The 21,569-nt window shown below is 47.4% G+C and overlaps 10 protein-coding genes across 10 annotated transcripts; 4 read left to right on the forward strand and 6 right to left on the reverse strand.

The window, feature by feature from the left end:
* Nucleotides 1-1,008: 1,008 nt before the first annotated feature.
* Nucleotides 1,009-1,935, reverse strand: N7447_007063 (esterase family protein; the record flags this gene model as incomplete). The annotated part of the gene is made up of 2 exons (XM_057231325.1): nucleotides 1,009-1,657; nucleotides 1,706-1,935. The coding sequence occupies 2 exons, from the start codon at nucleotides 1,933-1,935 to the stop codon at nucleotides 1,009-1,011; spliced, it is 879 nt and encodes a 292-aa protein (XP_057086415.1).
* A 239-nt stretch (nucleotides 1,936-2,174) lies between these two features.
* Nucleotides 2,175-3,158, reverse strand: N7447_007064 (uncharacterized protein; the record flags this gene model as incomplete). Its single annotated transcript, XM_057231326.1, has 1 exon — nucleotides 2,175-3,158. The coding sequence occupies one exon, from the start codon at nucleotides 3,156-3,158 to the stop codon at nucleotides 2,175-2,177; it is 984 nt and encodes a 327-aa protein (XP_057086416.1).
* A 2,437-nt stretch (nucleotides 3,159-5,595) lies between these two features.
* N7447_007065 (uncharacterized protein) lies at nucleotides 5,596-6,885 on the reverse strand (the record flags this gene model as incomplete). Its single annotated transcript, XM_057231327.1, has 1 exon — nucleotides 5,596-6,885. The coding sequence occupies one exon, from the start codon at nucleotides 6,883-6,885 to the stop codon at nucleotides 5,596-5,598; it is 1,290 nt and encodes a 429-aa protein (XP_057086417.1).
* Nucleotides 6,886-8,348: 1,463 nt separating this feature from the next.
* N7447_007066 (isopenicillin N synthase family dioxygenase) lies at nucleotides 8,349-9,654 on the forward strand (the record flags this gene model as incomplete). The annotated part of the gene is made up of 6 exons (XM_057231328.1): nucleotides 8,349-8,489; nucleotides 8,540-8,692; nucleotides 8,748-8,828; nucleotides 8,879-9,265; nucleotides 9,320-9,499; nucleotides 9,550-9,654. 6 exons carry the CDS (start codon nucleotides 8,349-8,351, stop codon nucleotides 9,652-9,654), a joined length of 1,047 nt encoding a protein of 348 aa, XP_057086418.1.
* Nucleotides 9,655-9,914: 260 nt separating this feature from the next.
* N7447_007067 (FAD-binding oxidoreductase) lies at nucleotides 9,915-11,454 on the forward strand (the record flags this gene model as incomplete). The annotated part of the gene is made up of 3 exons (XM_057231329.1): nucleotides 9,915-10,046; nucleotides 10,095-11,256; nucleotides 11,315-11,454. 3 exons carry the CDS (start codon nucleotides 9,915-9,917, stop codon nucleotides 11,452-11,454), a joined length of 1,434 nt encoding a protein of 477 aa, XP_057086419.1.
* A 1,600-nt stretch (nucleotides 11,455-13,054) lies between these two features.
* On the forward strand, nucleotides 13,055-15,178 carry N7447_007068 (aromatic amino acid ammonia-lyase; the record flags this gene model as incomplete). The annotated part of the gene is made up of 1 exon (XM_057231330.1): nucleotides 13,055-15,178. One exon carries the CDS (start codon nucleotides 13,055-13,057, stop codon nucleotides 15,176-15,178), a length of 2,124 nt encoding a protein of 707 aa, XP_057086420.1.
* An 820-nt stretch (nucleotides 15,179-15,998) lies between these two features.
* N7447_007069 (YoaK family protein) lies at nucleotides 15,999-16,861 on the reverse strand (the record flags this gene model as incomplete). The annotated part of the gene is made up of 3 exons (XM_057231331.1): nucleotides 15,999-16,585; nucleotides 16,648-16,677; nucleotides 16,729-16,861. 3 exons carry the CDS (start codon nucleotides 16,859-16,861, stop codon nucleotides 15,999-16,001), a joined length of 750 nt encoding a protein of 249 aa, XP_057086421.1.
* A 671-nt stretch (nucleotides 16,862-17,532) lies between these two features.
* Nucleotides 17,533-17,910, reverse strand: N7447_007070 (CTAG/PCC1 family protein; the record flags this gene model as incomplete). The annotated part of the gene is made up of 1 exon (XM_057231332.1): nucleotides 17,533-17,910. The coding sequence occupies one exon, from the start codon at nucleotides 17,908-17,910 to the stop codon at nucleotides 17,533-17,535; it is 378 nt and encodes a 125-aa protein (XP_057086422.1).
* A 1,076-nt stretch (nucleotides 17,911-18,986) lies between these two features.
* Nucleotides 18,987-20,089, forward strand: N7447_007071 (isocitrate lyase/PEP mutase family protein; the record flags this gene model as incomplete). Its single annotated transcript, XM_057231333.1, has 3 exons — nucleotides 18,987-19,196; nucleotides 19,250-19,397; nucleotides 19,467-20,089. The coding sequence occupies 3 exons, from the start codon at nucleotides 18,987-18,989 to the stop codon at nucleotides 20,087-20,089; spliced, it is 981 nt and encodes a 326-aa protein (XP_057086423.1).
* Nucleotides 20,090-20,248: 159 nt separating this feature from the next.
* N7447_007072 (uncharacterized protein) lies at nucleotides 20,249-21,482 on the reverse strand (the record flags this gene model as incomplete). The annotated part of the gene is made up of 3 exons (XM_057231334.1): nucleotides 20,249-21,226; nucleotides 21,279-21,328; nucleotides 21,377-21,482. 3 exons carry the CDS (start codon nucleotides 21,480-21,482, stop codon nucleotides 20,249-20,251), a joined length of 1,134 nt encoding a protein of 377 aa, XP_057086424.1.
* Nucleotides 21,483-21,569: the final 87 nt, after the last annotated feature.

A 21,569-nucleotide genomic window follows, 5' to 3' on the forward strand; every position in this document is an offset into this window, starting at 1 on the left:
CCTCCCTTTTCGCCCAGTCCATTTGAGCGCCTGTAAGATACTTCGCTTTCCCTCCCTTCCGATATCCTTGTGCCTCCTATTCTATTATCTAGACTGTCGCATGACCCAGTTTGGTTGGGTCCGGGTCGATACTGGGTCTGAAGGTTGGACCCATTTCCAGGTCCTGCGACAGTCTACAATTTATTACGCACGACCTTTAGGATATCGTTCTTTTCCGACCCCCCTAAGCAGGTCTGGTATGCTTCGCTAGGAGTATACTTAGGAAGAGAGATTTATCGGTACTGTCTGATCCTACCCAAGCTTACAAACGTACTATTCGCCAAAACCCTGAATTCTATAACCAAGACGCGAGAAAAGAGAGCTTATGGAAGAGATATAGTCCGTGGCTGGTACAATTAAAAAGGCCCGTGATACCTTTCTACGTTTCTTCTAAGGGCATAAGACTGTCAAAAAGGACCTGGCTAGACTTCGGAAAACATTGATCGAAACTCGCGAGATAGCTAGAAAGGACTATTCTAATAATACCCTGGTACTTGAAGTTGATAAATAGATTAAGTAAATACTTCTCGGTGAATCTGATATACTGATAGTTCCGCTGAAGAAGACTAGAAGCTCCCTATCTGGGAAGTAAACCTTTTTCGTATCTAATGTTCTATACATTACGTAGATTGGTAGTCACCACTTGAATAAGTCTGTTCATATCAAATACAATGGGTGAATCTTCCAACCTAACCGACATTTTAGTCTACTTGCGGAGCGTTGAAGCGGAAATAACAGGCTAGATTTACTAATGGAATTACAGCTCCTTAAGTATAGTATAATTCGGAAGATTTTCCCCTTCAGCACTCACCTTTGTTTCTCGGCCCGTTATCAGACCGGAATTTAGCCCGATTTGACTGGGTTGCAAAAAAACATAGTGCATGCGTGGAGAACAACTCACCGCGTATGCTGAGAGAGACGTGCCTCTGTTCTGGTTGGCAGGGCATGATCAATAGTCACCAAAATTGCTTATTCCCCAATTGTAGCATCATTATTTTCGAGGATAGCATCGCGGTAAAGTGCCATCCCGGGACTCCGTGGACGGAAAGTTTTGATTTGACGAGTAGGATACCAGTCGGAAACATGTTGCGTGTTCATGTATCCATCTTTGATGTCCTGTGTTGCATTCCCATATGACCAAGCCACTGGTCCATTGGGGTCTTGGTTGATCGCAATAGAAGCCAGGCAGAGCCATTTGTCGTAAGGATCTGGATCCGAGCCTAGTGTTTCTTCACAATTTGACGCGTCCGGAAGACTGATTCCAGCCTGCCTAAGAGAGGACATATCTTCAGGATCGGACGATGTGACACCATTTTTGCCTAGACGAAGGTCTGACCAGGCACCCAAGAAAAAGTAGGTGTTCGCAGTGCTGGAATCAGGCTCATGAATCTCTTGCTCACACCAGCGGTGCGTGTCAAACTTCTGTTGGACATCAACGTAGTAAGCATTGGTTGATCCCACCTGAGAATTGACATCTTGAACGGCAGCCTTAATCAGGTCATTGAGTTGAGAGACCAAAAGATTGAGTTTTGTGCGTAGAGATGATGTATGATAAACGATTCGATTAGGCCACCATCCATCACTAGGAGGCTTGTAGCCGCCCAAAAAGTAATGAAAGCTGCTCTTCTCACGGTCAGTGGTGTCTTGATTGAAAAATCAGAGGTACCCAGTGACGAAGAGAGAAAGGTCAGGTTGTTCTGCCTTGTCCAGAATGCTCCTGTAGAGAGCACTAAGCTTATAGCGCAAGCCACTTTCTCCTTGATCATTCATCAACGCGCGTGCTCTGTCTTCTGCAGCTACGCAGTTCTTGCGGTCGGTTGATCCCCATCGAGCAGTATTCGGGGTTATAATGCAGTACCAAACAATATCGGAGAAGCCAAGGTCATTTCCTCCCATGGTCAATGTCGCCAGGTTTGCATAAGATGCACTCGCCTATTCCCCAATCTGACGGTGAAGGCCGATTGTCGTGTCACCAGAGCAGACCTTCCTTTCCATAGACACTGAATCATCACCGAGATGTTGATGAATAAGATCACCGTAATTGTGTCCACCAACACGGCATTTGTCGGTCGTCGTCTTGGGTTCGGTACCCATGTCCGCGACGAAAAATCATCAAATGAAACCATGCTGCTGATCTAAAATCCGCATCCTTGATCAAACATAATGTCGTCATGTTGTATACACCCAGAATCAGCTCTAGTAAACACCGCCGTGGGAGGGTATAGTGGGATGGCCTTGCCAGCCGCTTCACTGAAGAAAGTACCAGCCGCGACCACGGCCCACGTATCGACATTGTGTTCCGAAAAATTGGCATCACAAACCCCATCCTTCTTAGGGTCGGTTGGATTCGCACAAAGCATCCCCATGAGACCGGCGTACTCCTGGCATCCTCGGTTGAAAGTACCCGCAGCAAGCTCTTTGCAACTCTCCCACCCGTACGCGTAATCCCTGGCCTGTGATTGAGCTGTCGGTTTCATTGCAAACATGGAATGTGTCATCTCATGAACAAGAATGGCTGCTCTTGTACGGTGTGCATCTTTGATGCTTTTCGGGGGATGAATATATCTCAAGGATGTCTCTTCCATTTGAAAGAAACCTTCGCAGATGTTCACTGTCTTTTTGCCGGCATTCGTGTAGGTTAGATCGGGGCTTTTTACTTTTTTACATGGATTTGCACCGTTGTCATAAGTAACCTGGAGACCAAAACTAGAGGAGCCTTGTAGCATCGAAACAACTGCCTCGTAGACAACAGATGCAGTTTGGGCAAAATTCTCTTTATTCCGCACGCCCTCCGAGAAGAAAATCTCGTAGTAGTCCCACGGTTGTACGTTTTCCTGTGCTAGTTTTGCCATCAAAATTGCAAATCGGAACTCTCTTAATATTTTCGGTCTTTGGTCAGCATCGCACACAGCTTTGCCAGTGCCACCCCATATAAATTCCGGATTGATATGCGAGATTGCGATATCATCCTTGGACATGCATGTTCCAGATGGGAAATACCCTCGGCTACAAGTGAAATCGCAGAGATTATCATATATCTTATGTTGGTCAGGGTCTCCCTCGCCACCAGACGCGGTCTGAGCTGGGGGCTGGACGAGGGCTCCAGTCTTGGTATACATGCATAAGTTAATGGGACAATAACCGAAGCCACAGGCATACGAGCATAATCCGGCAACTGGGCCCTCTCCTAAGCCTGCAACACAGGCTGGTGGCAGAAAGTCCGATATGGTTGGAACTGGCATCGGGTGTTTTATAGTATCGCATGTCTTGGATGGATAATGGCCAAGATTACAGGCAAAATTGCAAAGACCGAGGAAGTTGGAATCCTTCCCCTCTGCGGGAAAGCCAATTGTTCCCGTTGGCTTAGGCTTATCGCGTGGGGGTCCCATTCATTCGCAAGTGCATCTTGGACACACACCTGGTCAGCTAGGTGGTATGCAGTGTAGTAGGTGGAACTCATTACCCCCCTGAAATGCTTCCTACCCAAGCATTAAAGTTATCGAAATCGTCTTGACATCTAGAATAGATCTCTAACCCTGGACCAGAAGCAACAGTGCTATCGTTATTCCATGCCGAGTTGGTTACAGTACACTGTATAGAGAGGCCTAAAAGCGGTCTAAAACAAGACTTGATTCAGGCATAAGTCAGGCCAAACTAAGGCACATAAGCATTAAAACCAGGCATTTGGCATTGAGCACTGTACACGGTCGTAGATGCGCGCTTAGCAAATGGGTCTAATACAATGGGGCATAGTGGCCAGGGTCACGCTGGATCCAGCTTTAGCAATATCAACCAGTTAACGTAAAAGGGTTCTATAGAGGGGCAAATTCTACAGTTAATCGAATTCCTATCCACCAATAACTAATTAATTCTTCGTATGATAGCCCCTAATCATATAATTTCCACTTCTACTTAAGCTTCTCTTAGCCGTTGGGTCTAAGAGGCCGATGTAACGTGGGGGCTAACAGCTCGTACTAGTGCAATTTATATAAGTAGAAATATGGAAGCAGGGGATACTTTCGCTTCCACGCCTCCGTTGAGACTTCAATTAATTGACGAGTAATCGCAAAAATCAGTCGTGCCTATACTTTATCCACCTATTGGTACACACGTGTTAGGCAGGTTAGCTATATACTTGATTTTAGTTAATTTATATTAAGTGTTCTTGCAAGCATGAGTTTTAGGGCGCCCCACTATAATATGTAGTTCGTAGACTTCCGCAAAACCCAGTCATCTCAAAATATATAACCTGGTTTTTTGCATAGATTAGTACGGCATACTATTTATATATAAAAAGCTATTCGGTGATTGACAATGCCAAGATTGGGTCGAAAGTTGGATTCCACAGAAGTCTATCCCTTGAGATTGTGACCGTTTCTTCGCTTCTCTTCCGTCTTCAAACTGGTCTGATACCAACCAACCTTTAGTTACAGCCCAAAATTTCCTATAAGTACTTGTCAGCCTAGAGAATTGCCGCACATGGGCCTGACATGTTAAATACTTCCCAACTTTTTCCCGGACCACAATACAGAACATGTCATTACCGGAGCCACCTCTATGGTGTCGTGGGTACGCAGAATTCAATGAACCCCTCCATAATTTTTTACTGACTTAATCAGCATCCTGTTGATCCTCACCGTCTGTTCATTTCTGCCTCAGATGTTGCGTTTCCAGACGAAGCAGACCACGAATGGAGTGTCCTCGCTATACGTCTTGTGGAATTTGATCCACGCCACTGAGCAGTTCACTATCTATATCTACGCAATTTTTACGGAAGCCGAACCCGATGGCAGCATGTTTCTGCACTCTCCCCCAAGTGCAGGGGACAGATTTAGCCTTTGGCACTGTGCCGTGGTTACAATGCTTTTCCTGACACTGTAAGACCGTGTTATAATTTCCAGAAGCAACCTGTACAGAACTTAATGTGTTCCATTAGATTCATACAAGTTCTTTTCTATAGCGACAGGCGCAGCCAGATCATGTTAGTCGCCAGATATACCAGCTTCCTCCTCGTCTCAATCATTCCTTTGATTAGCGATGCTATTTTACCGATTGACGATGAAGCTCGGAGATTCTGGTCAGCAGTTTTTTATGCCTTGCACTCTATGCTGGTTTGCCCAATTCTTACGGCTATAGGCGTTTGGGGAATCTACCATCAGGCTCGTGAGAATTTGGCTCTACCTTTTTCAAATGCGCTGAGCTTGCAGGGTCTGGCTATGCAATCTATCGTCTTCACGCTAGTCTCGGTGACATGGATATATAGTCTTCCATTTCCGTATGAGAAGTTTGACGGCAAACGGATCTTAATTAGGCCAGCTTTTCTCTTTGGTACGGAGCTATCGGCTGGATCATTATTGATAGCTTTGTCTTCGCACTCGGCCAGGCGGTGGTACTATTATTAGCTTTGCATCGCTCGTCTTCGAGCAAAGCCATTAAACAACGGCGAAGCGAGACGGAGCCGCTCTTAGGGCATGAGGCACAGGAATAGACGTCTAGCTCTTTAGTTCTTTTAATCCGCAAATGTATTCGTGTCTCTTTGTTTCCTCGACAAGGATCTCATTCAACTAGTGTAAACTCGACCCAGTTACTAGCCGGCACCACGAGTGTAGGCCGGCGTCCATTATCTTGCGAATCGACCGTGCCATTAACCCGCACTACAGTATCTTGATGATCATGAAGATTTCCCCAATCCCACCAATCAATGAAAGCTCCCTTGAACCTGTACCGAAACTTATCACCGGGCGCTGCATTTTGCGGGAAGTCACTCACCTCCCGCTTAAATGACCACGACTCACCAGGAACCAAGGCTACAAAATCATTCTGGTCGTTACGGCCAACATTTATCAAAGTGGTAGTAGAGAATCTGTAATCGTGGTGTGTAAACAGGCCCCCAAGTTCATGTGGACTCCAGTCGTCCTTGTCCTTTTTTCGAAAGTAGAGCCGGAATCCGTCCTGGCGGCGATCAAAACCTTCGAATTTGAACGTATGGAATGTAACCGGCTTTCTGTCATAGGCGCCCGGAGCTGTATTATACGAGAGTGTGGCTGTGATAGGATAACGCAGTCTGCCTGCTCGAGTACGATCTTTCAACGATAGCGTAGCAGATCCGGCGATGCTAAGGCTAAAGATTGGGGCGCCACCCATCCTAGCAGGTGCTAACAGAGGTTCGGGCGAAGGCGGTAATGGGCCTATATCATCTATATCGCTTTCCTCCGCGGCAATAGCCAGTGACTGTTTTGGTCCGCCAGGTAGGATTGCTGCGGGGAACTTAGGGCCGAGACTGCGGTTACTATACTCCGCTAATGTTCCCCAGTCCCACAAAGGAATTTGGCCGCCTGACCAAAAGATATTGTAAAACTCTCCTGCTTGGAAGGAATCGAAGTAGATAGATGGTAAGACCGCCTCCCACGAAACGCTAGCGCCTAGGTTCAATTGTTTGAAGCAGGGGTCTGACGTATTCACTTCTCGTGGGTGGAGGGATTTTGCCCGCAACTGCTCCAGGTCGGGTTGAAGGGGCTGCAGTTTGTTCGTGTATGGATAATTGGACCGGAGTAGTATTATACCCGACTGGCCAAATCCATCTTCGATGGGGTCCCAGTGGAAGATGCATGGTTGTCTTTGAGGGTCATCCGCATCTCGCGTGATTGTGATGGTGATAAAGTACCGCGCCTCAACTTCGATATCTAGATCCAGTTTTGCTTGGAGAGTAAGAGTGAGGCGGGGAGATCCAGATCTATTTGACTTAGTAATTGGTCTTTTTGTTATGTAGGTAGCAGGGAGTATCATACGGTCTGTCCGCGGCACAATATCTGACAAAGGGTGAAAACTGACCCATTCCGGAGTCATATGAAGTTTTGGAAGTGGGAAGTTGTTAGGGAAACCTGGGTGCAACAGGCAAAATTATAGTCGGTGTACGAAGACTTATAACGTATATCCTGGACGAGCCACGTACCCCACCCGATCCATTGAATTTAAATGCGTTTATCTCAACCAAAACGTCATTAAATTAGATAAACCGAAATCATTATCTATCTGGATATGCATCTCTCCTATGACCCTGATTTTTACATAGTCCATAAGTTGGTAAAGCCCTAGTTCTTGGCTGCAAAGATGGCGAAGGCCTTCTTCGCCTGGGGGTCGGGGTTCGAACCTAAATATCAAGCTTTGAAACCATTCTCTCTGGTAAAAAAAGGGACTAAACTAGCTGTCCCGAAGCTATATTTGATTGTCTCCGATTTAAAAGCTTCAATTCATGCGAGGGGTATACTTCGAGGAAATTAAGTTTATCGATATAATTTATCCCGACCCATGTTTTTGATTCAACTAGCCGACCGTACGTACGTTTTGATACCGTAAAACAACCGATATCGAGAGGCTGTAAAAGGTAAGAGGAGTGTAGAGGTATATGGATTAGTATGATCTATTTTCCTTGTAGATTTCGTCGAATTCACCGGTTAAATAGCTTCAGTAACCGTCGGGTACTAAAAGGCGATATATCCCCTTTATACGGAATAAACAATAAACAAAGAAACTGGGAGAGAACAAGGGAATAGGCGAAGAGGAGAATTTGGTGGTAATTCGAATCCTAGTTTTGCTATATTGGTAGAATTGTATTCTCTCTTAAAATACGACGACGGAGATCCGGAAAATAGAATCGTTCTTCTACTAAGAGTAGAGAATCTTAACTAGATCCTACAACCCAACCTATTGTAGTCGAGGACGCTAGACTATACTAGGTTCACAGCCTACAAGTTATAGTCTCGTATTAACTACAAGATATAGTATCGACTAAGGTCCAGGGCGTATGTGGTATTTTCGCTATTAGCCTATATAACCGAGCTGTAATTTCGAGTTTTACCCACTGCGTAGAGAGAGACCGGAGAGACCGACGATAACGACAACTGGGCGTTTAGCTTGGTAATGTGACGGTCTGCCGTTCCTGACCGTCTTTCTTCTTTCCTCTTCGGGTTGTTGTCTCAAGTAGGCTATTTGTTTGCATGGTTTGCACTGCCGAGGACAGGGACCCACAAATCCCATCATTCCACTGCTTTCCTTTCCTTTCTTTCTCCCCTCTGTACTTAGTATTTTCCGTTGAATGCACTCTTTTGTTCTAAGAACTGGCTCGTAACAGGTAACCGGGAATTTATAGAGCCGGGGTTATACAATACAACCTTAGGTAGGGCGACGGGAGAAGGATATATAAGACCTGGCATATTCCCCACATATTCTTCACTCGCTGAGTAATCCCAGTGCGTCTGCATCTGCATCTGCGGGGAAATCCAATCATCACTTCACTTGCAACGGGCGGAATGACAGAAACGTTTTCTTCCGTGCCAATCGTCGACTTCGCTCGGCTAAACGACCCTGCGACCAAAGATGATGAGCTCTCGAATTTACGTCGAGCCATCTTCGTCGTTGGGTTCCTATACTTGACCAACACAGGATTAGAGGTGCGAGCGACAAGGAATGTGGGTGACCGGGATGCTAACCAAAGAGGTAGAGCCTAATTCACCATACCCATGAAAAACTACCCGAACTCTTTGCCCTGTCGACGGAGACTAAGGAGAAATGTAACATGATCAACTCGCCCTCGTTCCTCGGGTATACTCGTCTCGGTGCCGAAACCACTGCGACCAAAACAGATCTCCGCGAGGTGAGATTCCATTTTGAGAATGTGCTGCAGTTCTCGGGGCACTAATTTTCCGTAGCAATTTGACTTTGGCACCCCTGGCATGAAACCCTGGACCGAACAGGATCCCTTTTGGCAACGGCTTGAAGGTCCTAACCAGGTAAGTCAAACCCCCTTGGTAGGCCTGTGCCAACCACTAACTCTCAATAGTACCCAGATTACCCAGGTGCTCAGGGTCTAATCGATGAATATATCGCGAAGACTGATAGCCTGGCGGGAGCATTCATTCGCCTTGTGGCAGAAAGCTTGTCTCTCCCACGAGAGACATTCGATAACTTCAAGGGTAAAATGAGCCGACTAAAGTTTGTCAAATACCCACAGGTAGCGCAAAACTCCCAGGGTGTTGGCCCTCACAAGGATTCGGCGGGTCTTTTTACCTTCCTGTCCCAGGATAACACAGGTGGACTACAGGTACTCAACAAGAATGGAGAATGGATCGACGTGCCTCCTATTGAGGGAAGTCTTGTTGTGAATATCCAACAGGGATTCGAAGCGATCACTGGAGGAATTTGCGCGGCCACAACACACCGAGTTATCGTATGTTTACCATATCCTTCGTCACTGAACGACCATGCTAACTTTCTGTCACAGGCGCCCACTTCTAAGACGCGTTACAGCATCCCATTCTTCCAGGCCGTGAGACTAGATTTGACGCTGGATCAGCTCAAGGAGTCCGCTGCTCACATCGTGCAGCGCATTCCAACCTCTGATGACAAGAAGAAGCGGGCAGTTGATGTGCCGAGTGAATTCCTGTCTCCTTTGTATTCTTGCGTAAGTTGTTCTGGTTTACCGAATTCATGCATGGAGCTAACAGATCGCAGTTCGGCGAGGCTCATTTGAGAAATCGTATCCTCAGCCATCCGGACGTGGGCCAACGGTGGTATCCTGAGCTATATGCAAAGTACTCTCAGCAGGTCCTCAAATAGTTTAGGAGAAAAATCTTGAAGCAAAGGCTACTTAACTTGAATATATATATATAATATATATATATCAAAGACCCATGAACAAGAACCCAGACGTGTGAACCCAAAGTCTTTGAATGTCTGAGCTGGTTGAAACCCAAATACAAAATACAAACAATTTTGAAGGCTGTACGAGAATTTCCCGAGTTCAGCTCCCGAGGTCCTCTTTGTCGTACCCACACGCGGGGTAAATTCTCGTGTCCACCATTTTCCCACTCTCAACCATGTCTGAGATTAATGCTATAGCCCTCGAGGCTCTGCGGAGCCGCCTAAAGACCACGACTATATATACACCCGAGTCAGAGAGTTACAAGGAAGTTCTCATCCGCTGGTCGGACACGGGAATGAAATATGCGGTACGGAAAGGAACATAACAAACAAGACGACCGACTGATAAGTTGCAGGGCGTTGTAGTCCAACCCGTTGACGCGATCGAGATATCGATCGCGCTGTCCTGGGCACAAGAGTATACTATCGATCTTGCCGTGAAAGGCGGAGGTCATTCAACCGCCGGCACCAGCTCGAGTGATGGTGGCCTGGTGATTGATCTGTCGCGCATGAACAAAGTGACGGTGGATACCGAGCGCAAGACTATCACCGCCCAGGGTGGAGCGACCTGGAAGGAAGTCGACGAAGGCGGTGCAGCCCACGGTTTGGCGGCTGTAGGGGGCACGGTGAACCACACTGGTGTTGGAGGACTCACTTTAGGGGGTGGTTATGGCTGGTTGAGTGGACAGTATGGCCTCACTATTGACAATCTCCTGTCGGCGACCGTTGTTTTAGCCGATGGTCAAATTGTCACAGCCTCTACCATCGAGAACCCCGACCTCTTCTGGGGGTTGCGAGGTGCAGGCTATAACTTTGGTGTTGTGGTAGACTTCACCTACCAGGGCTATGACCAGAAAGATCCGGTGTATTCCGGCATTCTTGGATTCACTCCCGACAAGTTGGAAGGAGTTATGGATGCACTGAATGAATCCCTGGCCAAACCCGACACTCGTTTCGGTGCAATCAGCATTTTTGCGTTGGCACCGGATGGATCTGGGCCGATGATCATCGTGATTGGTTTCTTCAACGGCCCACGCGAAGAAGGCGAAAAGAAATTCGCCAACTTCACGGCCCTCGAGCCAGTTATGAACACCCTTGATATGATCCCATACCCTGTGGTGAACTCCTTACAAAACCCAAGCGCGACCTACGGTGATCGAAAGTCTTTCAAGGGCATTTTCTACGAGCCGCCTTTGGATCCGCAGTTTGCGAGGGTGATCTTCAATGATTTCATGGCCAAGATCCAGGGTGAACCCGATCTCAAGACGTCTGCCATCATTCTCGAGTTTACCGACATGCGGAAGATTTGTGAAGTGCCGTTGACCGCAACCGCCCTGGCAAGCCGAAATACTACCCAGAATGGTATCATCTATCTAAGATGGACCGACCCATCTAAAGACCTGGCGCACCGTGCTTGGGCACGAGAAGTCCAGGCTAAGTGGAAGGTTGAGTTGGATGCCAGAACCAAAGACCAGGGCGTGGAATCGAGCGTGCCTCAGTACATCAACTACGCAGAACGTGAGTACACTTGACCCAAAAATATCTACATCTCAATAAATACTAACATCTTACCTAGCCGGTGACTCTGTGGTAAACAATATCTTCGGCGGCAACCTCGAGAGACTGCAAGAGGTGAAGGCGAAGTACGATCCAAAGAACGTTTTCCACAAAATGCAGCCGATTCCAACGGACGCATCCGTTAGCAATAAGGAATAGGGCAAACGAGAACTTGGAATGAAGTGAATAAACGCGGCTATTGGCTGGTTTTTTCCCCGTATCGTTTGTGGGACTTTTTGTCTCGGCAATTGTGTTTGCTTTTTGGTGCCTTCTGCCCTAGTGAGAGAATGTAAGAGATAGGACTACAACAAATTGAAGAATGAGGACCGTCCTGGAGAGCCTTGTGTCACATGATCACTCATACCAGTAGCCTTTCGCAGTCTTGCTTTTCCTCCCTCTTGCAGATATTCAAGGATCTAGGCCATGGGAAATGTGGATATACGGTGCTTTGTAGACAACATAGAGCAAACGAGTCGTCCTCCAGCCGTCTCAACCCGAAGTGACATCCTATCGCAATCTTGATTTCACAGCACAGGCAGATTTCCAGGGGAGTGAGGCAATGAGGAGTCTGGATGGCAAGCTGTGTTATTAGACCGGTTGAACACATCAATTTCTGCTTTGGGTTCTTGGGCTTCATTTTCCGACTGGGCCCCAAAGAACAATATGGCATAACCCTTTTTTATAAAAGAGACATGTATATGATGTATCACGCCAAGGACCCCGCTAAGACGTGTGAGGAAAAAATATCTGTATTTCGGGAGATACAATCGATAGCTGTATTTGACGAAGAGTGGAGATCCTATACGGAACAGAAAATCTCTACGGAGCACTACTGCACCCCGTACATTAGTCCCTACCAAATTAGTTTCTAAGATAGGTCTACGGATATAGCGCACCTACTGTTCCGTACATAAGTACTATTTGAAGAAAATTTCCACGACAATATAAGTTCTAGGACTATGTAAGCCGCCACACTATACATACTAGATAGAGAAGACAACACGGGTTAGGAACTTAGTGAAAATTCTCTTTTATCAATTTCTCCCTAGTTACCTAGCCGTATAGGTCCTCTAAGGCTATATGAACCTAATTAAGACATGCATGTTTATACGTTTAGGGTTGTTAGCATAGTGATATTAAGTTGTTATTAACGAGCATCTATTGTATTATATGTAAATCGACTAGGCTCTAGCTCTAGAGGGCCCGGCCCCCCTGGCGGGTGTGCCTAGTTTGCCAATTTTCTGCCAGTCAAAATCGAGACCTGGACGCGATGGCTGATAAAACCTGCGTAGCTGTGGGGCGCCAGATTGGGTTTCAGCTGAAGACCCATAACATCATGATCAGCCAATTGTCGGTGCCAATCAACTGGATGTGTACGCATTCAAAGTTCATATTTAACGAAAACTACCACATACTAACAGTCATAGAGGCCCTTCTATCTTTTTTCTATCTTTTTACCAAAATTGAGAGTAGGTAATGATTTGATTTATGTAAGAGGTCCGGTTAGTATAACCGACCAACGCGGGAGACAGATCTACTTCAGAGAAAGCTAAAGACATCAGGCCTTTATATGTGCAGTGTCCACTGTCCATGATTTTCTAAACCACTGCGATAATTAAAGATAAGCCCATCTTTGTTCTTTGCATCTTTACTTCTTTTATTTCTGTGTTGCCCATTCGAATCTCTGGTAATCGGACAGATAATAAATACCACACCACTTGGATTCAAGGCATATATACTTTGCTGTCTATACCTCATCATGACCATGACGAGGCACGACCAATCAGCTCATATGTGCGCAACGCTGCAACTCTTGGGACGTTTACGTGATCTGAGGAGCAGGAAGCAGCACATTGTTCTTAATGGCGAAAACCTCGACATTGCTTCCGTTGTTGCTGTCGCCCGTCATGGAGTTGAGCCTACCATCAGCACAGATGAATTTCTGACCAAGAGACTTGAGATCTCTGTCGACACTCTGGCCGATGTGATTTCTCAGAAATGTGTCATCTACGGTGTCAACACCGGTTTCGGTGGTAGTGCCGACACTAGAACCAACGAACTCATCGACTTGCAGACCCACCTGCTCCAATTTATCCAAAGTGGAATCATCACTGCCGCCGACCGAGATCCGGCCATCAACTCGGAGCGGGAACCATCTCATGTCATGCCTCTCCCCTGGGTTCGAGCCGCCATCGTGGCTCGAGCCAATCAGAATCTCCGGGGTCATAGTGCCATCCGCAAGTGCGTGCTCAAGAGCCTGATTGACCTGCTGCACAACGACATTACTCCCCTAATTCCACTTAGGGGAAGCATTTCTGCATCAGGGGATCTTATGCCCATGGCGTACATTGCTGGAGCAATCATGGGCAACCCAGATGTATTTGTGCAAGTGGGAAAGGGCGCACAAGCCAGAGTTATGCCTTCCTCAGAGTCGTTGAAGATGAGCGGGCTCTCCCCGTCCGGACTCGGCCCAAAGGAGGGATTGGGGCTAATCAACGGCACTGCCCCTTCTGTGGCAGTAGCAAGCCTGGCACTATATGATACACAGCAGCTTGCGTTATTGTCTCAAATGCTGACGGCTTTTGCTTCTGAGTGCTTGGCTGGAAATGTAGAGTGGGCTCACCCTTTTATTCACGCTACTCGACCCCACACTGGGCAAATCGAGGTGGCAAGCAATATCCGGCGCTTTTTGAAGGGCTCCAAATTTGTTGTTGGGTTAGAGTCGCAGAAGACATCTGGCGATGGACTCTGTCAAGATAGATATTCGACAAGAACAGCTCCTCAATGGATTGGGCCCTACCTTGAGGACCTTCTCCTGGCGCAGCATCAGCTCGAAGTCGAGCTCAACTCCACATCGGACAACCCTCTGGTAGACACTAGCATGCAAGATGATGGTTCCAGTGGGAGAGTATACTCCGGTGGAAACTTCCAAGCAGCTGCCGTCACGTCGGCCATGGACAAGGCTCGTTTGGCCATTCAGATGATCGGACGAATGCTTTGGTCTCAGGTTACTGAGATTATCAATCCTGCTACAAACAACGGACTCGAGGCCAACCTAAATGCTACCGCACAAGAGAACTTCACCATGAAGGGAATCGACATCAACATGTCGGCGTACATGTCTGAATTGGCAGCTCTGGCACACCCAGTCTCTGCTCACGTCATGTCAGCTGAGATGCATAATCAGGGTATCAACTCCCTGGCTCTGATTTCCGCCCGGCGCACTCTAGAGGCTGTGGATTTGTTGGCACACATGAGTGCTTGTCATATATATGTCTCGTGTCAGGCAGCGGAGATCCGCGCAAACCACGTCCTATTTCTTTCAACACTCCGCATCAAGATGGAGGACTTCACCGCAAGCGGAGCATTACATGGACTCGGATTGAAGGGGTTTCAGATTGAGATCCTATGCGGGTTACTCCTCCCCATCGTGCAGTCAAGTTGGTATCGCGCAAACACCAATACTTGGAAAACCCGTGTCTTGTCTGTAGTTGATGCCGTTATGTCATCAGTGAACGAATTTATCGCCACTCACAACCCCGACTGTTCAGTGTCAACGATCATAACCTTTAAGACGCGTTTCCATGGCATCGTGTCCAGCACAGCCGAGGAAATGTTTTATCCCAGCCCGACTATTTCCCCCGATGACGTGGCCAGACAGCTTGGTGGGGGTACTGCACAGCTTTATACCTGGGTACGCTCGAAACTCAATATCCCCATGAACTGTGGCCTCCAAGACGATCCTTTGTATAACGCCCAGAAGGGCTTTCCAACAAAAGGAAAAAGGAGCATCGGAAGCTCGGTGAGCATGATATATGAGAGCTTGCTTGGGGGCGAAATGATGGATATGATTCTAGAGGGTCGGATGCTGGACGAGGCTTAGACACATTGTTTATTAGATCTCGGGAAGATTTGAGAGTATATAATGGAATATAGATGGTCGGCAATCAACTAAAAAGCAAGGCACAGTGGGAACGACGTAAGTAAACATCGTGGACGAGTGGGTTAGAAATAAAATGACTCAATCTTGGAACAAGCCTGAGGTGCAAGCTTGGTGTAAATGACGTTTTTAATGGTACTATCCATAATAGGTGGTAGTTTGTTAAAGACATGTAGGTAGTCGTAGATGATACGCCGAAAAAGTGGCTCAAGTCTACAAGTTGACGGTGTCGCTCACTGAACTTGGAGACTGAGACTAAGTATCGAGCATTCAATGAGCACTGGGCACTCACCTGGACAGCGTGGATCAGTCGCTACACACCTGTTGACACTTGGTGCGCGGAAGCTCAAATAGGAAAGCCGTACGTATACTCTGTAGTTGTACATGAACGAAAACGGCCTCTAGGGTGCTCCTTTTTGTGCAATCTTTGATATAACTTCTGGCTGAGACAGTGAACAGGAGAGGGCATAAGGCCAGAAATGTTTGAAGCGCAGGACATTCTCCCGTAGATGATCCTCCACAGGGCGCGTTCATCGTAGCATCATTCCCCAATCTGACCAGACTCATCGTGTGTATCGGCCGTTTTTCGAAGATGGCGACGGACTAGCAACCGCAATGGATGGAGATAAACAGCGTAAGACTCTAGTTGTGTCCTGTATTGGGTTAATCTGTTGAATGGTACCGCACTAACATTCCAGACGGTGGTGTCAAGTCTGCCTTTGATAGCTCCAAGACTAAACAGAGGAACTCACGAGTATACCCTCTACTTAGCTTTCCAAAAGGCCCAGGCTAGGACCAGCAAGCCTTTAATACCAGCCGACAACCAGAGTATAGGAGAAATCGCTCCAGTGACCTTGGTGACCCATCCGCCGACGATAGCGCCCACCAGCGTCAGCACAAATGCAATGATTCGCCGGTCGCGTTTCACATTTCTCACAAGAAACAACTGAGGGTCCGACATCAAATCACAGAGAAGACTGGTAATCACCACGGTCGGGATCTCATTGAAACCCAAGGCACGACTCGCTACGATCTGACCGGCAGACTGGAGACTCAGGAGAACAATCGGGACTTCTTGATCCCATGGGGGTATTTCCTGGGACCCTTCGCCAGCTAGCGCACTAGAAACGGCACCTCCTTGAACCAATCCAGCCGTGAGCAGGATTATACTGGCCTGTAACGTGAAAGACAGCATCAACGACCCTCGTCGCCGAGTACCCAGGACGCGATGTAATCGTGAGAAAATGAATGATCCCAGGATGAAACATCCGATGGAAGTGAGCGAGCGTGCCCAGCCATATGGACGGAGATTTTGGTGCGATGCACCCAGTCCGACGAAGATCGTGTTTCCTATGAATAATTGGTGATTAGCTGACCCTGATGTGGGATTGTGGATGGGTGGGCGATATTACCTGTTTGCATAGAGACAAAAGTGTTGTAGGCTGTAAATGTTAAATGTGCCGCAAGTAGACAGGACTTGGGCTATGTCCTACCGCGGTAGATTGTGCTATCCACAAGTCCCGATGTCAAACAACAAGCGTAAAGTAGGAGATGGGCATGTTGCGGCTCCAGTTCAGCCTTCAGTGACGTGGAAAGCCCATCGAATGCACCCTTTTCATGGTTCATTTTGGAAGTTATCGACTACAATGAGAGAGAAATGAAGAGGATTAACTGCCAAAGAGGCACAGGAAACTTTTGAAATAAAAACACAATTGACAGCGGCATTTTCTTTTCCGCGGCGATCGAAGGACGGGCGAATAAACTATGAGATTTGCCAACATGTCCATCCCCTCCCTTCCCCTGGTCAATCGCATCATTATCTCACCGAATTGATGCACCCTAAGACGGAGCCAAGCGATAGTGAAAAGTCCGAAACTCCGTGGAAATCCACGAAATCTGCAGAACACGAAGCTAGATAAGGACAGTCACAATCACATTTCATGCATATCGCATTGAGAGTTCTGTTGGGCCGGGCCGTAGACCATGCCGACTTCACGCTAACTTAGTCTCCGATGCGTGCCTAGAGTGCCAAGGCTGACTCGGTGGAATGGGTGTTGGCAAATTGCTTGGCGGCAAATTTCTTTTCCTGGGCTCTATCCGCGGGCAGGCCTGTGTCACCGAGGGTTCTCATTGAGGGATTTGATGTACGACCCGCTGCACATGATCTCCAGGCCTTGTGGCAGCCAAGAGTCTCAGATTTTTTGCAGACACAAGACCCCCGACAGGGCGATACAAGAGACGTTGAGGCCAAGAATGACAGGTTTATGGCGCAGGTTGCTGCAGGGAAAATACACCATTCAACCCTCCATCTCAGCCTTCAGCACGTCAACATCTAATTCGGTCATAACCCCAAGCACAACTCCTAGACTCTCCATAAATCCATTGACAGAAACGCGTAGCATTCGGTTCGTTGTCGCAATGTATGTTATCTTCAACACAGTCTTCAATTCTTCAGGGTCCTGCTTTTGCTTTTTTTCTTGCGGCTCGGATGGTGCTTCAACCGACGGAGTCTCAAGGGTGAAACTCCGTCGCACGAAAGGGGATAGCTCGGCGTCAACTTCCAAGGCACGTAGAGCGGATGATGCGAGGCGATTTGTTGGGAGGGGGAGGGATATTGTGCTGAGCCAAGGGGTGAGTATTGCTTTGTCTGGTCGGGTCTTGTTTTTCGGCGCCATTTTGGGTTTGAGGGGCTTACAGTGAGTAAGGGAACTCGGGATTGGTCGATTGTGTGAGGGCCATGATAAACGTAATTGAGGTTGGTCAAATTGAAAGAAGATTGTCCCTATGAGTCTAAAAAAGAGATCTTCCAAGCAGCAGGGGTGTGCCCGTTATTGGTCTGAGGATGCGGAGTGCAGTGCTGGAAGGAGGACGTCCCGACCCGGAGGGGAACTCAATGGCTGACTCAGCTCCACTTCGAGCGCCCCACAAGACTAGAGATGTCTACTCACTTCACCCTTGGCCCTGGTGTGCTCAAGGTACACATTGCACCACGGTACGCGTTGATTTGCTACACAGTATGATAATGGCGCCTTCTACGCTTTTTTGGGTGATCTCCCGGTTTGAAGAGCTTGGCGAACGAGGGTCTTTGTGGAACGGTGCATTTGGCCAAGCAACGCAGCCCCCTCTGAAGATATCGCCGCGCAGATCTCTCCCACGAAAAGAGCGCAAATGCACCGCCTTCGATATGCAGTCATCTTGCCAAGGTATTTCAAATTGATTAATTTTGTCTGAGGAAGCTGTCATCATGAAGATCGTGGGTCGAGTTCCCCGCCGCCGACCTATCCCAACCAACCTGGAAAGTCCAATATAAACATGCATTATCTTCATCTTGGCGCATGCATTCGGAGATATATCTATGCAACGCTATTGTGACCCTTGATTGATGGGAATAATCTGGATATCTGTCCAGCGACGACTAGCGCCGGTGATCTTCCGCAATAACTCTGCTTCATAGACTCACTGGACTCACTCAGCTGAGGTCATCTAGGATCAGTACGACGCGAAGGAAGATAGGCGTCTGCGGATGTCTTGGCGGATGGTGGAATGTTACATCCCCAAGAAACTAAAGCCTTTTGTCCTCTACGAGCAGGCAGACGTTTCTCTGGGATTGGTGTCCCCAGATGTAGCAAAAATAGTTGCGCGGTATAGATCTTGAAAATATAAAGACCAAGGTTGTCCCTCGCAGATTGAACTGTAGTACAAGAACTCAAGTGTCCAAATCAGAACACATCTCCTTTATCAAAGCTTAATCATGACCATCACAATCACCGTCGAGAAGGATGGATACTACGAGGTCAATGGGACCCGTCAGGAGCCTACTGTCTCTCTCTATGTGATTCCCGCAGCTTCAAAGTTGCGCCGCATGCTGAAAGACACCAAAGACCTCATCGTATGCCCTGGTGTGTATGATGGCCTCTCCGCTCGCATTGCCATGCAGGTCGGTTTCAAGGGATTGTACATGGTAAGAACTCTAATTCTTGGTACCATATATTTGTATACTGACCAAGTGCACAGACTGGTGCTGGAACTACCGCATCACGCCTTGGGATGGCTGATCTCGGCCTAGCTCAGCTACATGACATGAAGACCAACGCTGAAATGATCGCCAATTTGGATCCATTTGGACCTCCATTAATTGCAGACATGGATACTGGCTATGGAGGTTAGTAATCAACACCGACACCAATAGATCCTTATCGCTTGTTTGAAAAGTAGTCTAACGTTCTTCCAGGTCCTTTGATGGTGTCAAAGTCTGTGCAGCAATACATCCAGGCGGGTGTGGCTGGCTTCCACATTGAAGATCAGATCCAAAACAAGCGTTGCGGTCATCTCAATGGCAAGAAAGTCGTTAGCCTGGATGAATACCTCATGCGTATTCGTGCCGCCAAGCTGACCAAGGATCGCTTGCACTCAGATATTGTTCTGATTGCACGAACCGACGCACTCCAGCAACATGGCTACGAGGAGTGCATTCATCGGCTGAAGGCTGCGAGGGATATCGGGGCGGATGTTGGACTACTCGAGGGGTTTACTTCGAAAGAGCAAGCCCGACAAGCAGTCCAGGATCTGGCACCTTGGCCTCTTCTTCTCAACATGGTGGAGAATGGGGCGAGTCCTCTCATTACCACCAAGGAGGCTGAAGAAATGGGCTTCAGAATCATGATCTTTTCATTCGCCACGATCACCCCAGCTTATATGGGCATCAAGGCCACTTTGGAGCGCCTCAAGGCTGATGGAGTAGTCGGTGTACCCGAGGGACTAGGACCACGAACAATTTTCGAGGTCTGTGGGTTGATGGATTCCATGAAGATTGACACAGAATCCGGAAATGACGGTTTTGCCGAAGGTGTCTAGGAAGTGGCGACTAGTATGGATATATAAATGTTTTGCATTGGACAAGCAACGGAGTTTTTATAGCTATCCTCGTGTTTTCTCAACTAAATCATATCGCCAGATATTCAAATAGGAAGCAATATTAGCAACATACAATCCCCAAAATAAGCCAAAATCTTTCTAAAGTTCATCCAAATCTGTGTCGCCTTGATGAGATTCCATCTCATCGATCATTTCAATAGAAGGAATCAGTGGGGGAATCTTTTTCACAATCTCCTTTTCGACTATGGACCATTTGCCTGGCTGAATAATCTTCCATAAGGCAGGCCATAGGCTAGACCCAACGAGTCCATCCGAGTCATCCTCCTCTATGAGGGTACGCATGTTCTCATCCCGGAATGGCCCGAATTGGTGACTGCTCCAGAAGATGTACGTGTCTTTCTGGCACTCCAATCTATGCTTGAGTGTGATGCAGCGCGCAATAATGTCGTGTAGCTGTCGCATTCGCTTTAGTTTGTCGGTGACAGCGTAGCGACCGAAGCAGAATTCTACCTGCTCGATGATCCAGTTGCACTGTTCTTGTAAACCATGGGTTTCCATGGATAGCATGACAGTGCTCATCGCACATCGCCAGTGGCGGTAAATGTGGTTAGAAACTTCTGGTGTTAGAAAACAGTGATAATAGTGATCCTTTTCTGGTCGCTTACATCGTTTATTTACTTCGGAGTCGGCCGTGCGGAGATAATCGCTCCGAGGATGCTCAGCTCCAACCATAAATCGATTCCAAAATGATCCATAAATCAGCCCAGCAATGTCTGATTGGATAATATCCAATGTCAAGATATCGGGGCTCTCTGGTCTTGGCGTGGGATCGTTCCTTTGTTCAGCTGATGGCTTTGCTGTAAAATGAGTAAATCTCCAGTACTCAAGATCATGATAGAGAAGAGACATCTCTCGCTTGGCTTCTTCGTCGGACAAAGTCTCAGCTCCAGCTTGTAGGCTTGCTATTTTAGTCATGAGGATCCGGTTCTCCTTTCTAGCTGCATTTGCTTCCTGAATAGTATTTTCGAGCAGCTTGCCTCGTTGACGAGACTGCTCCTCTGCAAAAAGCCTACCCTTGTAACGGACCTCTGCATTTTCGTTCGCGGTTTTGAGTCCCTGTTTGATTCGTTAAATAAAGATTAGCGTGATAGGGACCTTCATCACAGACCTGACGCAGCCGTTCAAGTTCATCATGAATAGCCTTATCATCCGCGTAAGCTAATAGAATTAGTAAATTGTATTTTAGCCGTGAATTAAAAAACAAACGACTAGTAACTGGCCCCCATGTCGAGGATAAATCTGGGGTTTGAGTACTCTTGTCTTCCTGGCCGAGCTCCGGCTCAGGCTCATCAGGAGGCCGCACTTTCCACATTGCGTACCAATACTGGAGTGATGGGAAGTCTGAAAGCATAAGAGAGTTAACAATTTTTACCATGGCGCAAATTCTAAATTGATGACA

This window comes from Penicillium robsamsonii (genome assembly GCF_028829455.1).
Source record: "Penicillium robsamsonii strain IBT 29466 chromosome Unknown utg000003l_segment0_segment0, whole genome shotgun sequence".
Lineage (NCBI taxonomy): Eukaryota > Fungi > Ascomycota > Eurotiomycetes > Eurotiales > Aspergillaceae > Penicillium > Penicillium robsamsonii.